This window comes from Trachinotus anak, unplaced genomic scaffold (genome assembly GCF_046630095.1).
Source record: "Trachinotus anak isolate AG129_WGS33_773 ecotype Australia unplaced genomic scaffold, CSIRO_AGI_Tana_v1 ptg000003l, whole genome shotgun sequence".
NCBI lineage: Eukaryota > Metazoa > Chordata > Actinopteri > Carangiformes > Carangidae > Trachinotus > Trachinotus anak.
In genome coordinates, this window is record NW_027273854.1 from 2943391 (window position 1) to 2959649 (window position 16259).

At 43.7% G+C, this 16259-nt stretch overlaps 1 protein-coding gene across 3 annotated transcripts in view; it reads right to left on the reverse strand.

The window, feature by feature from the left end:
• The window catches only part of doc2a (double C2-like domains, alpha), a 53800-nt gene that overhangs the window by 9600 nt on the left and 27941 nt on the right, over positions 1-16259 (reverse strand). For all 3 annotated transcript variants that reach the window (XM_071466089.1, XM_071466096.1, XM_071466105.1), the window contains 4 exons: positions 15694-15768; positions 14834-14943; positions 8535-8661; positions 8294-8353 (listed from right to left, as the gene is read on the reverse strand). In XM_071466089.1, coding sequence (XP_071322190.1) covers positions 8294-8353; positions 8535-8661; positions 14834-14943; positions 15694-15768 — 372 coding nt within the window. The remainder of the gene's footprint in view (positions 1-8293; positions 8354-8534; positions 8662-14833; positions 14944-15693; positions 15769-16259) is intronic.

The window sequence follows — 16259 nt, forward strand, 5'->3', positions numbered from 1 at the left end:
ATGTCTTAATGTTTCATAGCTGTTGCATCCATTTGACTTTTATCTTGATGTGTCTTCTGATGCTTCTGTCAGGGCCCGACTGCCTCAGGTGTTTTCAGCTGCTTTTGTGCTTTTGCTACAGGCACTTTGCACTGAAAACATTTCAGCATTTCCGTGTCAGTCCCACACCTGTGGACTTCAAACCCACACACTGCAGTTTTGTCAGGAATCACACAGGCTTCTCTCTCTGTGCAGTGAGCTTCGTAGACTCCTCCTGTTTGGATATCTTGGTGTTTGTTGTCCAACTTTCCTGTTTTCTCCACCCAACTTCACCTACTTCACCTGGGGAAAAAGTCCAATACTTACAATAAAGACCAATGCTACTCTGAGAGCATTGTGTGAAGTACACATTGCAAAGTGAACTAGACAAATTAAGTCCAGGAGGATGTAGCTGAGTAAACTGATACTGTCTTTTTCCTCTGCCCTACAACTGTGTTTCTGTCTGGCTTGTTTGGTTTGTCTGTTCAGTCCTGTTCATCCCTACTAAAGGAAGAGGCGAGACAGTGATGAACAGCACAATTCACCTGTATGCAGATGATGCTATTGTTTATACACCCTCTCCTGCTCAGGCTGTTCAAAATGTCACTATTGATTTCTGTGTGATCAATTAATGCTAAACTCAGACAGAACAACATGTCTGCTGTTCTCTAGAAAATAGTTCAACAGTACCACGGAGGTCAATATTACTACATTAAGAGTATCCTGCTATAAATACCTTGGGTTCTGGACAGATGAAAAGCTGTGCTTCAAGAAATATAGCAATGAAATGACAATGTCTTTAAAAGCAACACTGGCGTTGTTTTAGAGAAATAATTCACGTATTCCCAGAAATTACAGAAAGCTAATTGTTCAGTCAACCTTTCTATCAGTTATGGATAATGGTGATGTGACTTATATGCACTCTCCTGTTTCTACTCTTCAACCTTTTGTTCAGTTCATCATTGTGCCCTTTGATTCATAACTGGGGCCAGTTTCAGGACTCATCACTGAGATCTATATCAGAAAGTGTGGTGGTGGTCGTTGGCAGAAAGAGGAGAACAACACTGAGTTATTTTAGCTACAGAGAACCTATCAGCAAACTTCCTGGGACGCTGACAGGTCTTATTAACAATAGCTCAACTTCACACTGCACTTGGTCCCAAGAATGTTTGGTCCTTGTGAATCAATGTGTTAGCACTGAGATTGGGAAACTGGCTTTTAAATTTTACGCTTCACACAAGTGGAATAACATTCAAACAAGATTAAAATTAGATGAGTTCATCTTTTCTAATCTTTTTAAATCTCTATTAGCTGATTCATGGCAGTGTGAATGAGTGCTTCAACTGAGTCATGACCTTTGTATGTATATAGCTTTTATCCACTTATGACCCATATTATATGTTTTATTGCCATATATATGGCTTTTATTGCTTTTATACATGATACTGTTTATTTTTTATCAGTTGAAAATTGATTTTACATTTGATGCTTTTTGTTTGCATGTTTTATTTCAGGGTGTCCTTGAAAAAGAGAGCTTGCTCTCAGTGGTCTTCCCTGTATAAATAAAGGTTTGAATAAATGAATTGAATTATTTTTGTTAATTAAATTAAATTGTGCGTTCGTCCACTCTCACTGAGGACAGTCAAACTTACACAGTGTGAAGGGAAGAAGACACAACAGTTAACATTAGCAGAGAGCTGGTGATTTGCGTGTTACTGTAAGAGTTTGAGTGCACAGGTGGAGCTGAGAGGCAAGACCGAGAGTGTCAGCCACGACTGGATAATGTAGGTATTACTTCTGCTTTTAGCTTCCTCTGAAAATAGACCAGACGTTGGTGGGAGTTGAACCTTTTGAGTCCTGCTATAATCTGGTTTTCTACAGATGAGCTGGAAATTTAATTTCATCCCAAAAACTTCCCATGAAGAGGCGACTGTGAGAGCACACAGATGAGAAGAGACGGTGATACACACCTCCAGCACCGAGGCTGTTCATTAAAACTCATCCCACTGCACTGTCTTTGATTTGATCTTTGTGGTCATGACACAGCAGAGGGTGAGAAGATCGATAGTTTAATCCTCCATCTTTGTCTCGCCCACACATTATTTCTCCCCCCTCCTGTGGTGAGGGTTCCCGGCTCTATTAACTCACTCCATCACACCACCAATCCTCATTAGAGACGGAGCCTGTGCTCAGTTTACCTCCTGCACTTCTCGCTTTGATCAAATCAGCCTCCTTCACGCTTTGACCTTTCACTTTGCTCCAAAAAGACCCAAAAGTTTTCATCTTCATCTGTTTGAACTTAAAAAAAAGACGAATCTTTTTATTCCAGTCATTTGTTCTAAGTGCCTCCTAACTTCAGTTGGTATTCAGCTCCAGAGAGCCTGCTTCCCACCATCCTTCACAATAAACTGCAGCTAAAAAAAGAAAAAAAAGGTCAGAAAATAAGCAGATCGATGGCTTTTAGCGGGAGTCAGCACAGCTTGGCCGGATTTCTCTCCCGCCTACCTCCAATTGGTGGGAGAGGCTCTGTAGATGAACCCCGCACTGAATAAGATTTCAGCTCTGCAACATTCACAGCACCCAAGCTCTTTGACTGAAATGAAATAGACCATCAGTCCAGTCCTGGGTATCTGCTCCAATCCACATTTCAATAAACATGTTTCCCCGCTGGAGGAAATTTCAGGCTGCAGGTTCATGCTCCAGGTGAGCAGCCGGTGCACAGTTACTCCATCAGAGTGAGCACTCTGTCCTCGTGTTCAACAGGGACAGTAAACGGCTGAACTTCAGAGATCATCCAGATCTGTGGTTTGACTGACAGCTCAGCTCGCAGGAAGTCTGAGACCGACTCACTGCTCCATGTTAAGGAAACAGAGGAAACATGTTCATTTATATCTGCTCAGGCTGAAAACTTCTGAAACCAGCACGACACTTCGGATCAAGCAAACTGATTCATATCCATCATATCAGCAGAGTAAAAATGAACCAAAGAGTCGTCCTCTAACCCCACAGTTACAAACAGAAACACTGGGCTGCTGTTTGTATTCAGGCGTGTGTTGTGTGCCATAGTCGGCTGCTCTCAGATCAGCCTGCACACACAAACAAAAGACGGTGACTCATTAAGCAAAGCTCCTGTTTGTCACCACGCTGAAGTCAATTGGATGAAAGCTCCAGAGGGATTTCACAGACAATAAAACACCTCCCCTGCCTCTGTCTTTGATAAAACACCTGTATGACTGCTGAGGTGAAGGCAGGCGACTAATGAGCTCGCACCGGGTCAAAAAACACAGCTGACACCGACATACCAACATGGAGCTTAGTGCTGCCTGCGTCACCCACAGCGTGAATCTGAACAAAGCTTTAAAACCGCATAAAGGGAAGTCAAAGTCTCATTTTCTTCAAACAAGTGACGGAATCAGCTGAGGAGACGTGATGCAGGTGTTTCCTGGAACAACAAATGAAAGTGGTGATGTGTGACGTAAAGTCCAGACAACTAAGTCCAGGTAAACACCAACACGTCCAGGTCGAGACCAACATGTCCAGGTCGAGACCAACACGTCCAGGTCGAGACCAACATGTCCAGGTCGAGACCAACACGTCCAGGTCGAGACCAACATGTCCAGGTTGAGACCAACACGTCCCAAGTATAAGCCAAAATCTGCTGGTCAGAAAGTCCTAAATAAAGACCAACATAAAACCAACAAGTCCTAAGTCAAGATCTAAATCAAGACCAACAGGTTTTAAGGCAGGGCTGTTCGTCTAGTCTGACAAACTGATTGGCTGCTGTTGGAGTCATATATTTTTCAGACTTAAATCCTTAATTTTGTTTCTTAGTCTTAGCTGATATCTGAGATCTGAAAACAGTGACATGAAGAAGTCAGGACAATCAGAAACATGAGCAGTCAAGACAGTCGGACTGAAAGTAAGACCCAAGTTAAATTAACTAAAATGATGCAGGAGATTCAGTCTGTCTGAGACTTGATACTGACATTAATTTATAATTAATTAATTATTTAATTGCTTGAAAGAAGTGAAACTGTTCAGGGAACAAGAGGAATTAAGTCACTTCACCAGATGAAATGGGATGAAATGACTCACTGAGACAGATGTTTTATCAGCGGGGATGAGGGACTTTGAGTGATTTGTTTCTCACAATTATAAAATGTCTGAAATATTTTAGAATGAGAAATGACTGTTAACCACAGTGAATAAATATTAATACTCTACAAACGTCCACTAGCCAGGAATTAACACACACACAGGTTCATTAGTCGTCTCTGAGGACGCACCGAGGTGTAGTTTGGTAAAAGGAAGTGACAGATTATATAATCCAGTCCTGAGGTTCGGTGATGTTCACACTGATCCTGTTTCAGGGAGATGGTCTAAACCCGCAGCTCAGAGACTCAGAGTTCTTCAAAGTCCAGTAGTCGTACAGAAAAAGTAGAGGTAGTTTCTGGAAATTATCCCAGTTAGAGAGTGTACAGTATAATAAAGACTAATTTAGATAATAGGTTTCACTCCACTCTGCCCACATGGAGGAGAGGAAGCCTGATCCTCATGAGGATCACACAGACTAGAAATGAAGATCTGACTCAGACTGTATATTTCATCCTTTCTACAGAGTCTGGTGTCATCCATTCACACTTCTCTCTGAACTGTGGGATAACAAAATAAAAGACCTTTGAATGAATAGTTAGTCACTTTGGGAAATGCTCCCCTTTTTCTTCCTGAGGCTCAGATACTTAACGGTGTTCCACAAGGAAGTTTCCTGGGTCCTCTTATGTTTTCAGTTTTTATTCATGATATGTTGTAATATGTTGTTAAAATACCAGAGTAGTCATGTAAGAAGACAGCTCTACTTGCTCTGTGCTTCACCAACTTTCAGTGGAGATGAACATGTTCTGTGTATTTCCCAGAACTGTTCTCTTTAACTGAAGTTGAACAAACTGAACAAACCAGGACCTCAAGGAACCATTTTCATATTCAGATCTAATGTGATTAAATTTGAAACCATCATATTTAATTCATCAGGATCCACACACACATTTACAAAATGTCCTCCAGCTATCAATTATAGAGAGCAGTTTAACATGAGGCACACACACCTTTATCTTTCTGTACTTGTGAGGACCCATGTTGGAATAATATACTCCCCATCCACTGACCCACAGCTGATGAGGGTTTGTTCAGCACAACAACATCGTCTGCTGATGCACAGAAAACCTCAACCTTAAAACAAAGTCCTCTGACCTTGTGAGGACCGCTCAAAATGTCCCCACAATCCATCAATGTCCTCACTATGATGGTTTAAAACAGATGTAGGTCCTCACTAAGACAACAACACAGGCCAACACACACACAGAGGGTCCAACTGTCTGACACCAGCCCTGATTATTTTTTTATGAATCAATTTACCTGAGATCCTGAGACCCTCTCCGTGTTTGTGTCCTGGATGTGTTTACAGTTGACCGAGACAAACCAAAGAACCTCTGATTATTCTGACAAATGATATGACCAGATATGAGGAATCTTCCTTTCTGTTATTTTAACCCAATGGGCCAATGGGAAAACTCAGAAACTCGCCCAGCTGACCAACAGTGTAACTTCATCACTCAGTCACTCAGTCATGGACGTGTTTATAGGACTGACCTTGCTGTTGCAGTCCAGTCATAAAAAAAGGACCTTAATTCCTCCAGGCAAGTTCATAAAGGTGCTGGACTGAGATGTGATGTGGTTCCACACCTTGAGGGACATTTCACCCACTATGTTTTCACATTTAACCTCTGATGTAGGCTGAAGAAATAAGACTATGGGACTAAACAAAATCCTATTCACTTGTTTTGACAGCAGGAAAAATCATAAGATTTTATTTCTTATGACTTTTTGAATATAAGAGCACAGTTTTTTTTTTCTCCTAATCTCTTGTTTCAGCAATTGACTGAAGCGTTACCAGCTTGACTGAAATTTCCAAATCCAGACTGACATGTTTCTTAAGCCTCTCTCCGCCCTCTGCTTCTTTTTGAAGCTGTAAGACCTGCGCCCGCCTTTCAGACTGAGTTGTAAAAGTCTGAAGGAACCTCAGTTACATGACGTGACTGTACATATTCAGAGGCTGAGCTCTGGGCTGAGCAGGGCAAAGATATTCTGTTCACATTTTTTTACTTATCTGCAAAATATTCAGGGCACAAAAAACCCCTCCTCCATGTCACTTTCTGCTCCCCACAGATCGTCTGGACTCCTGTGTGGGTTTAAACTCCTCAGGGCGAGTCATCATCTGTCGCTCCATCTCCATTCACACTCTCTCTCTTCATCCGTCTTTCTCCTCCAGCTGTCACTCACTGCTCCTTTGACATGTTATCTCTCATTTATCTGGATGTCTCTCTTGTCCAGACTGCTGCTCTCTGACCCTGCTGTTACTTTTCAAAGTGTGAAGTTCCTTTATGTGAAACAGCTCCAGTGGTGGGCACAGATCTGGGCTCAGTTCTGGTTTACTGTCTCACACTTTACGCTAATTCAGCTGTAACTGAGAAGGAGCACAGTTTTCTTTCACTGTTTCCACTTCAGATTTTTGTTCTTACTGACTGAATCTGATACTGTCTCTTTGTTTTGTAAAGAACAAACCAAAATACACAGATTCAGGCTGTCAGAAATGACAAAGGACTGTGTGAATCTTTTTGGTTAATGAGTAAAATTTAAATACTTTCTCTGACAGATGATGTACATTTTATTGTTTTTACTTTTATTTTGAAGGATCGTTGTGTTGATATTCTGTTTTACTTGTTGTCAGTAATTTCCTCAAACAGCTGCTCACTGTAGTTTCTATCAAACAAACAGGAGGAAATATATACAGCTTTTGTTGGGGACTAGTTTCAGCAGCGGATTTATCCACATTTGGTGCTGTAGTAAGTATTTGTGGCAGCAGGACAGTGTGTGTGTGTGTGTGTGTGTGTGAGTGACTGAGGAGGAACATGTGTGTGTCTCATTAATGTGTTGTTAATGTGGAGCTCTGTGGCTCAGAGATTAATGGGATCAATGACGAGCAGAGAGTCACAGATTATCACCAGACCAGACCAAATTTGGATCACAGACTCCACATTAAGTCTGGGATGCGGTGACATTGTGGCCTGTCCCTGGATTTTCATGGTCCCTCATTGAATTATGTCACCGTCATGGGGTGTGCACAGGTAAAATCACATTAACATCCACTGTGCCTGGGAAAATCTAATTAATGACCTTCCCTGGTTACTCTGCAGCTGCAGAGATCCCGATACAGCTCCGCTCCTCCTCTCTGTGCTCACATGTACAGTATTTTAATTCAGCTGAATTCACAATGAAGCTGCCCTCATTGACATGTTTTCTGTGTCTGTTGTCATGACAATGGAAGCGGTTTGAAATGGTGACTGAAACGTGGTCCATTAAGACGACATGTTAAGCAGCTGTCACTTCAAGCTGCTGCTTAAATCCTGATCGATGACGGTCTTGAATCTGAGCCGGTCCCTGTCGGCCTCTGGGCCTCAGGTTTGAGCTCGATTAAATGCAAAGTGCTGGAATTAAACCGACAAATAAAGTGCTTCTGCCTCTGAACAATGTTTTTTCCGAACATCACTCGAATGAAAACGTAACCTGGCTCCTGATGTGAACCTCTGTGATGATGCTGAAGGACCACTTCTCATCAAACATCACTTCAAACTGAAGAGGCTCCACTCGTCCATCTTCAGCTCTTCAAACACGCTGATTACGTTTCCTCTCGTTTAATTGTCTCTAATTAATGTCGACAAAATCCTGGACCGAAACTCAATTAATGTGAAATGCAGCTCACTGAACAAAATGTTTCCTGACTGACACAGATGGAAGAATAAACAACACGTGTGAATTCAAATATTAATTGGTCTAATAATAAAATCTTACTAATAACATTCATAATTACTTGTGATGAATAACATTATAATGAGGTGTAATTAATAAGCTTAAATATTCAATGGAATGTAACTAGTATCAATAATGAGGTGCAACTAATAATATTATTGACAACACAGATAATAAGTTGTGTTATTAGTAACATTATTAATGTTGTGTAAATGTTATATAGATGGATGGATGGATGATGGATGGATGGATGGATGGATGGATGGATGGATGGATGGATGATGGATGATGGATAATGGATGATGGATGATGGATGATGGATGGATGGATGGATGGATGGATGATGGATGGATGGATGGATGGATGATGGATGATGGATGGATGGATGATGGATGGATGGATGGACTCTCACCTCTCTTAAGTAGCAGGATATTCCTCGCAGAGCTTCGCCCATGGCCGTGGGGGAGGGCAGCTGGAGGAGAGACGGAGAAGAAGCTTCTTATTACAGCAGCAAACAGGAAACAGTGACTGTGTCTTTAACATTAAATTAACATTAATAATAAGAATCTCGTGCTGTAAATGTCTGTGCGTGTGCGTGTTTGTGTGTGTGTGGACTGTAAACATGGCTGCAGACTCCACAGCTGCTGAGCTACCGGAGGCGGATGCTCCAGGCAGGTGTGGAAATGTTTCGTCTGGTCGGGTTTCACACGTTTCAGAGGAACCCGGGATTCACCGATTAACTCATTATGAGTCAGCTTGTCCTCGTCACACACAGTCAACCTGCACACAGGAGAGGAGAGAGGAAAGGAGGCAGGAGAGGAGAGAGGAGAGAGGAGAGGAGGCAGGAGAGGAGAGAGGAGAGAGGAGAGGAGGCAGGAGAGGAGAGAGGAGAGAGGGGAGAAGAGAGGAGAGAGGAGAGAGGGGAGGGGATAGGAGAGGAGAGAGGGAAGGGGATAGGAGAGGAGAGAGGAGAGGAGGCAGGAGAGGAGAGAGGAGAGAGGAGAGGAGGCAGGAGAGAGGAGAGGAGGCAGGAGAAGAGAGAGGAGAGGAGAGAGGGGAGAGGAGAGGAGGGAGGAGAGGAGAGAGGAGAGGAGGCAGGAGAGGAGAGAGGAGAGAGGAGAGGAGGCAGGAGAGAAGAGAGGGGAGGGGATAGGAGAGGAGAGAGGAGGGGAGGCAGGAGAGGAGAGAGGAGGCAGGAGAGAAGAGAGGGGAGGGGATAGGAGAGGAGAAAGGAGAGGAAGCAGGAGAGGAGAGAAGAGAGGGGATAGGAGAGGAGAGAGGAGAGGAAGCAGGAGAGGAGAGAGGGGAGGGGATAGGAGAGGAGAAAGGAGAGGAAGCAGGAGAGGAGAGAAGAGAGGGGATAGGAGAGGAGAGAGGAGAGGAGACAGGAGAAGACAGAAGGGATGAGGCAGGAGAGGAGAGTGGAGAGGAAACAGGTGAGGAGACAGGAGAGGAAACAGGAGAGGAAAGAGGATAGGAAACAGAAGAGGAAAGAGGATAGGAAACAGGAGAGGAAAGAGGACAGGAAACAGGAGAGGAAAGAGGATAGGAAACAGGAGAGGAAAGAAAGATCAATTTTCTCCTCTTTTCCTGTTTGCATTTCTTTAGTGAAACATCCTCAAACACTGAGTCTCATTTTCCTGAGGAGAGGAAACATGTGAACCTGAACACACCTCCACCTCCACACCTGACTCCAACCAAACAGATAATGAGGATGACACTTCCTCTGGGTTTCCACCCGTGATCAGACTTTTCCCGACAGATCGATATGATGCCTCGTCAGCGGCAGGAAACCCTCGTCCTCCTCCTGCTGCAGACGGGCTCTCAGCCGCACAGAAAAAGGTCATCGATGTGAAAAAATGTCGGATTCTGTTCGTGACACTGAGTCAGAGAAACCTGCAGCGTCCTGACACACTTCTCCTCCTGCAGGAGCAGCAGACGTTCATGTGGCTGGACTGTCCAGCTTTTTAAATCCAGTGCATCTTTTAGAAGTGAGGACATTTTTGTCTTTTTTTTTTTTGTTAATAAAGACCAGATCTTTAAGCTGACAGTGAACACACATCGTTCCCTCAGCTCGTCTGAATCCAAAGGAAAAAATCCTACTTTCCTCTTTTCAATAAACCAAATGGAATCAAAGCTGAAGCAGCTCAGTTCTGTTTGGAGGGAAAGTGTAGAGCCAACAGCGCTGCCGTTCACCAGACACAGACACATTAAAACAGTGACAACAGAGTCGGCAGCTTTGGATTAAAGCAAACACAAACAGCATTTTAAATGAGGAGGTACACAGTGAGGAAACACTGAGGGGTTGAAAGCTGGAGAGACAGAGAGAGAGAGAGAGAGAGAGAGACAGAGAGAGAGAGAGAGAGAGAGACAGAGACAGAGAGAGAGACAGAGAGAGAGAGAAAGAGAGAGAGGCACCAAGCAGCCGAGTAAAAATCTAACGTCTATTTTTGGAATAAATAGAATCACAGAAAATATATTCATAAAATACAAAGCCAGGCAAAGACTCTGTGTGTGTGTGTGTCTGTGTGTGTGTCTGTGTGTGTGTGTGTGTGTCTGTGTGTCTGTGTGTGTGTGTGTGTGTGTGTGTGTGTGTGTTGAAGTTGAAGGTGACCTCTAGAATCCATCCAGAGTGTATTTGTATTATTTATGAGCAGATCTATTCAAAGGGCTGCATCCTTGGTAATGTGTAGGGAACACACTCTACCGCTGAACCTCACCTGAACCAGGTTCTCCCCTGAACCCTAAACCAGGTCTCTAACCCTCAATCAGCCCCTGAACGCTACGAGGTCCAGAGAAAATGTCCTCATTTTCCAAAAGTTAATCTCAGGGTCTAAAACCGGTCCTCACACACACAGAAACACACACACACACACACACACACACACACTTACACAGAAACACACACACGCACTCAGGAGCATTGGGAAAAGCCACAAATTGTCCTTTTACCGCTCTTGTTAAGCTGAAGAGGAGTGAAAAGTCTGCTCCCGGAGGAGGCTGGATCCTGGCTGTTGGCACGAAGGTGTGAGGCAGCAGTGAAGCTCCGTCTCATTTACAGTTTTCACTAAACTTTGCCAAATATGATGTGAGGAGACGTAATCGCCGCCTGGAGCTGGAGGTGTGACATTTTTATTAAGGAGGGTTTGGACCAAGCTCATTCATGTTGTTAATGTTGCCGTGTTTCACTTCTCAAACACCATAAACATGCACACATGTGGAAAGTGATGCTGCCTGCTGTGTGATCTACATGTAAACACTCACACAGTATCCACAGGCTGGTTGGTTTGGGTGAAATATTAAGAAATGGACTCTTCTCTAGCTTATTAACAGTCTTATCAAAGTGCTTTATAATGGAAGCAACATTCACCACACATATAGTGGTTTGCTCCCATCCCGTGCACATCCACGCAGCAGAGATACATCGAGGGAAATTCAAGGTTCAGTATCTTGTCCAAGGCTCCACTCTGCCTCCTGAGCCACAGCCTGCTCTTGTTTGACCTCAGTGTCCAGCTTCCTGTAGCTGTTGCCTTTGCTTTGTTGTCAAAGTGCTTTGTAAACTCTGTTTTTAAAGTTACTATATAATTAAATTATTATTATTATTATTATTATTATTATTATTATTCTGAGGCAGGTTGGACCTCCTCTATGATGCTGCTCTGTTTGGAAGGAACCAGAGAAGACCAGGCTGGTGCTGGAACTCAGACAGTCATGGTACCAAGATCTGGACAGGGAGAAGAATGTGTGGACGATGTCATCTCTACATTAAAGCACAAAGAACTTGGGGCGACCCGATAGGTGAGTTGCCAGTTTGAGTCCCAACTGGCCCGACACGTTCCTACATGTCATTCCCCCTTTCCTGTCACTCTCTACTGTCCTATTGAATAAAGGCAAAAATGCTCAAAGAGTATCTTTAAAAAAAAGAAAAGCACCAAGAACTTGTCAGAAGAATCAACAAGGAAGATGTGGTCTGGGCGGAGAAGAGCCACCAGAGCTTTAAAAGAAAGAAGTGACAGGAAGTTCTTGGTAACGTCTCTTAGCCAAAGGGCAGTGCGTAATCAGAAGGCCGGTGGGATGGATCGAATCCTCAGGCAGGATTGAGCTTTTCAATGAGAATCACATACAAAACCCTTAAAGCCCAGTCACGATGGTCGAGGTGAATCTCCACCGCATCCTGTGTGGCGGCGAGGCGGCCTGGGCCGGGGTCGTACAGGAAGCAGCGTGACCAGGTGCTAAAGAAGCTTTCAGAACTCACAGAGACAAGAAGCCCCAGTGCCACTGGAAGCAGCTGGTCCATTTTGTCAGATTGATCGATTGGTGCAGAGCTGTTCCACATTGGACATAACATCGGTGTTGGCCCCAGGAAATGTCTGGTCAATTAAAGCCGACCTCGACACTGACATCAGCACCACCACACTGAGACCTGACATCGTCCTGTGGTCAGCAGCTGAGAAGCGTGACCAGACGGTCCCACGGGAGGAGGGCACTCAGTAACAACATGACAGAAAGAGGCTTCAGGCTGCAGAGGAAGCATCAGAATGCCAAGAGACAGGCCGGAGAGCGACAACCTATTCATTACAAGTCAGCTGCGGAGGCTTTGTGAGTTTCTCAACCAAGCACCTCCTGAGAGATGCTGGCTTCAAAGTCCTCAAAGTTTAGAGACAGTAAAGGAAAGACCAGAGACTCCTTCAACAATGAAACTGAAAACTGAGGTTCTAATCTTCTGTAAAGTCTGTGTTATCTTTGATTCTGGTTTTGATAAACAAATCCACTCATTTGTCAGCACCTTCCTCTGCTTCCTCCATATTAGACCGATAACTAAATGAAAACCTGTCCGTTAAAGATTTGGAGAACTGAGTTCAGATTATTATTTCCTGCGGCCTCGGCTGCTGCAGCTCTCTCTCTGACGGAAACATTATCTCGCCTGCAGCTGCTTCACAAGAGGAGAGACCACAGCTCATCTGAACTGGTGAACTGGCCTCTCTCCACTGGTCTCACCTCGTCTCTTATTTCACCTCCAGACCCTCAGATCTGCTGACCAATCACCGCTCTCCGTTCTCATTTTATTTGATTCTCATAAAACATCTCTTACTTTTAATACTTTGGTTTGTTGTATCTAAATGTGAATAAACGGTCCTGACTCGACTCTGTGAAGCCTGATTCTGGATTCAAGGAGGAACTGTTACTGATTAATATCCTTCACTGGGTCCTGGGGTTTTCTGACGAACACACACTTCCTGGTTTAGATTTCCCTTTGAGGTTCTCTCACAATTACACGCTGGCTTTGCTGCATGTTTAGTTAAGATTAAACGTTTGCTCCTGAGCGGGGTAATTAAAGCCTTTCCGCTCTGTTATTTCACACTTCCTTTGTTTATGGATATGCTCCTCTGGTTGCCCCCCTCTGTGCCTTCAATGGGACAAACATTATTTCATCATTAAAGGGTGAAAAAAACATGTTAACATGTACTGTGCTCCTTTTAAAGGCTTCCTGGCTGCAGCAGGTGGAAAATCACACCAGAGTTCACTGAAATAAGACCAGGTCAAAACCAACCTCTCTCCTCCTCTGTGCTCATATGTGAAGTATTTTAATTCAGCTGAATTCACAGTGAAGCTGTTCTCATTAACATGTTTTTTTCTGTTTCTGTTGTCAGACAGTGGAGCGAGTTTGAAACTGTGACGGAAACGTGGTCCATTAAGACGACATGTTGACCAGCTGTCACTTCAAGCTGCTGCTAAAATCCTGGTTTTGTAACCACGACGTCGTCTGACAGAATCACCACGAGTTAAAGGTTCAGTAGATCATCCTCGTTGCTGCTGGGCGTCACACCAGACCAGCAGCATCTCGGATCAAAACTTCAGGTTCTCAGTCAGGAAGCTCAGTGAAAGCAACGAGAAGCACAACTGAAAAAAGCCACAACCATCAGCCCAAGCTGGCATTGCTTTGATGGCAGTTAGCCAGGTAGCGAGGCAACATTTGCCATATACATTCATATGGGTAACAGCTAACGTTAGCGTGCTACTGTAGCCTCACTGATGAAAACAGACATTAACATTATGTAGCATCAAGTCACTGACACATGGAGGAGGAGAAAACCAGCTGGAGCCTTTAGCAGCTCCTGGGTTTCTCCATCTCAGTAGATACAGACCAGGACTGGCTCCACGGTCGGACTGGGAAAGAGGTTCAGCCTTGGACTGATCCACTGGGATGGTGGTCACAGAATGACACTGATGGAGCTGGTAAAGACTTTAAAAAGAATTTAAGAATGTTTTGATGGTCCATCAGCCAATCAGGATTTGATCCAGCACTCTCCATGGCTAGTCCTCCCGACCTCCTGTGTGAAGTTTTAACAGGAGGGACTCACCTGCACTAACATGTACACACGACCAGATCAGCAACCAAAACAAAGACCAGAGAAACCCTGATTACATCACACACAGAGGGGGTGTGGCTTCAACATGACTCCATCTGCTTTTTTGAAAAAGTCACTTCTGAAAAGTCTGTTAATCTAGTGACAAAGGTGCTGACTTGAGAACCCAGCTTCAAATCATTTTGAAAGAGCAACAACAAATGGGGAAACTCCGACACTTGTCTTGTTTACAGGATTATCTCCATTGCTGCGCTCCAACCAGAAAGAGCAGATTTCTCCACTTCTGATTATGTTGCACTGCAGTACTTACTGATGATTGTTTGTTGAGGCTGTTTACAGCAGAGAAACAGTAGAGAGATCACTTTACATCATGAGTCTTGGTCTTAAATTCAGTGAGAGCTCAGTGGTTTTCACACAACAGGTTCCTGCTCTGACAGTTCAATTAATCAAAGGTGACAACTGAGCTTCATATCTGAATGTCAAGACGTCCCTGCTCTTGATTAATGGCTGTGAGCGTAATCAGGCCGAAACGAGATCCAATGAAACCGGGCATCAATTATACCCACACACACACACACACACACCTGAGCGTCTTCCTGTGCATGTCTTCCTCTGTGATCCCGACGTAAGTGAGCTTTTCATTCCACACTGGATTCAAAGAGTTACGGATCGTCTTCGTTTTCAGCTTATTGGCCTGCAGGACACACACACACACACACACACACACACACACACACACACTGATGAGTATTGATTTGAGTTTGTCATTTCACACTCAGCGGCTCCACACTGCAGCAGTGTTTTAATCATTTTGGTTTTTCTCTGCTCAACATTTAAACCTGGATTAAAGTAAATTCAATATAACATTGTAATCTGAAATGATCAAGGTTTATTATTCACTTGATGTTTAAGTGCAGTGATGTTGCACCACAGCTTCAGACTCATGTTGAAACCTCAATCAGAGATTAATTCTAAAACATCACTGGTTTAATTTCATTTCATGTTCACAGGCAGAAAATTAGTTCTAAAAAAAAATACATTTCACTTAAAGAGAGATTCAGTTATCATCAGAACCAGATCAATCGATGCTGCACTTATCTTATTTCCTGCTTTTTTACGCTCCACACATCAGCTGTGAGTGAGAGACATTTCATTTCATGGCTTTTAAATGGCAGCTGAATCCGTACTGTACCGTCAGCACGCTGCTGCGCATGAATCACAGCAGATTACAAAAATATATTTAGCATTTCCACACTCAAACCAAACAGTGTGCTATAATAACATCGTCACTCTGACATACACAGATTAACGTCCATTTCAATTTAAACGGAGAAAATCAGAATTACAAACAGTCTCTTTCCACCAGATCTTGAATGAAACTTTGATTAGCTTGTCGGCAGAGTTTCAGTGTGAATGATGTTCACAGTGTGTGCTTGTGTCTCACCTTGCAGGCTCCAGGCAGCAGGTGCAGTTTGACGTACGGGTCGGCTAAACCGTTAAAGTCCATGGGCTTCAGACCCTGCAGAGAGAAACCACACTTCACTCACTTTGTTCAGTTACTGGGTGAATTCTGGCTTTTTACCTGTGGTCTGATTATATTAACATCGTTCTGGTTATTGCTCTTTAAGGACTGTTCCACTGATTTATCATAATAATGATGGATAGTTTTTGAAAAAAAACAGAGAGATCCATTCATCCATTTTCTTCCACTTGAATCCGAGGTCTGGTCTCAGTGGCAGCAGGTCAAGCAACCAGACGTCCAGGGTCCACCCCGAGGCCTCCAACCAGTTGGAAGTACCTGGAAGTTCTCCAATGGGAGGAGCTCAGGAAGCATCCTGAGCAGATGACCAAACCACCTCAACTGGCTCAATTATTATGCAGTCAAGTCATGGCGCCTGCAGTATGAGGCCCCAAGAAACCAGCTGCTGGAAATCTGTCGTCACATTTCATTGGAATGAAATCACACCAGAAAAAAACATTTTACTCCCATAAAATCACAAAATGAAAACA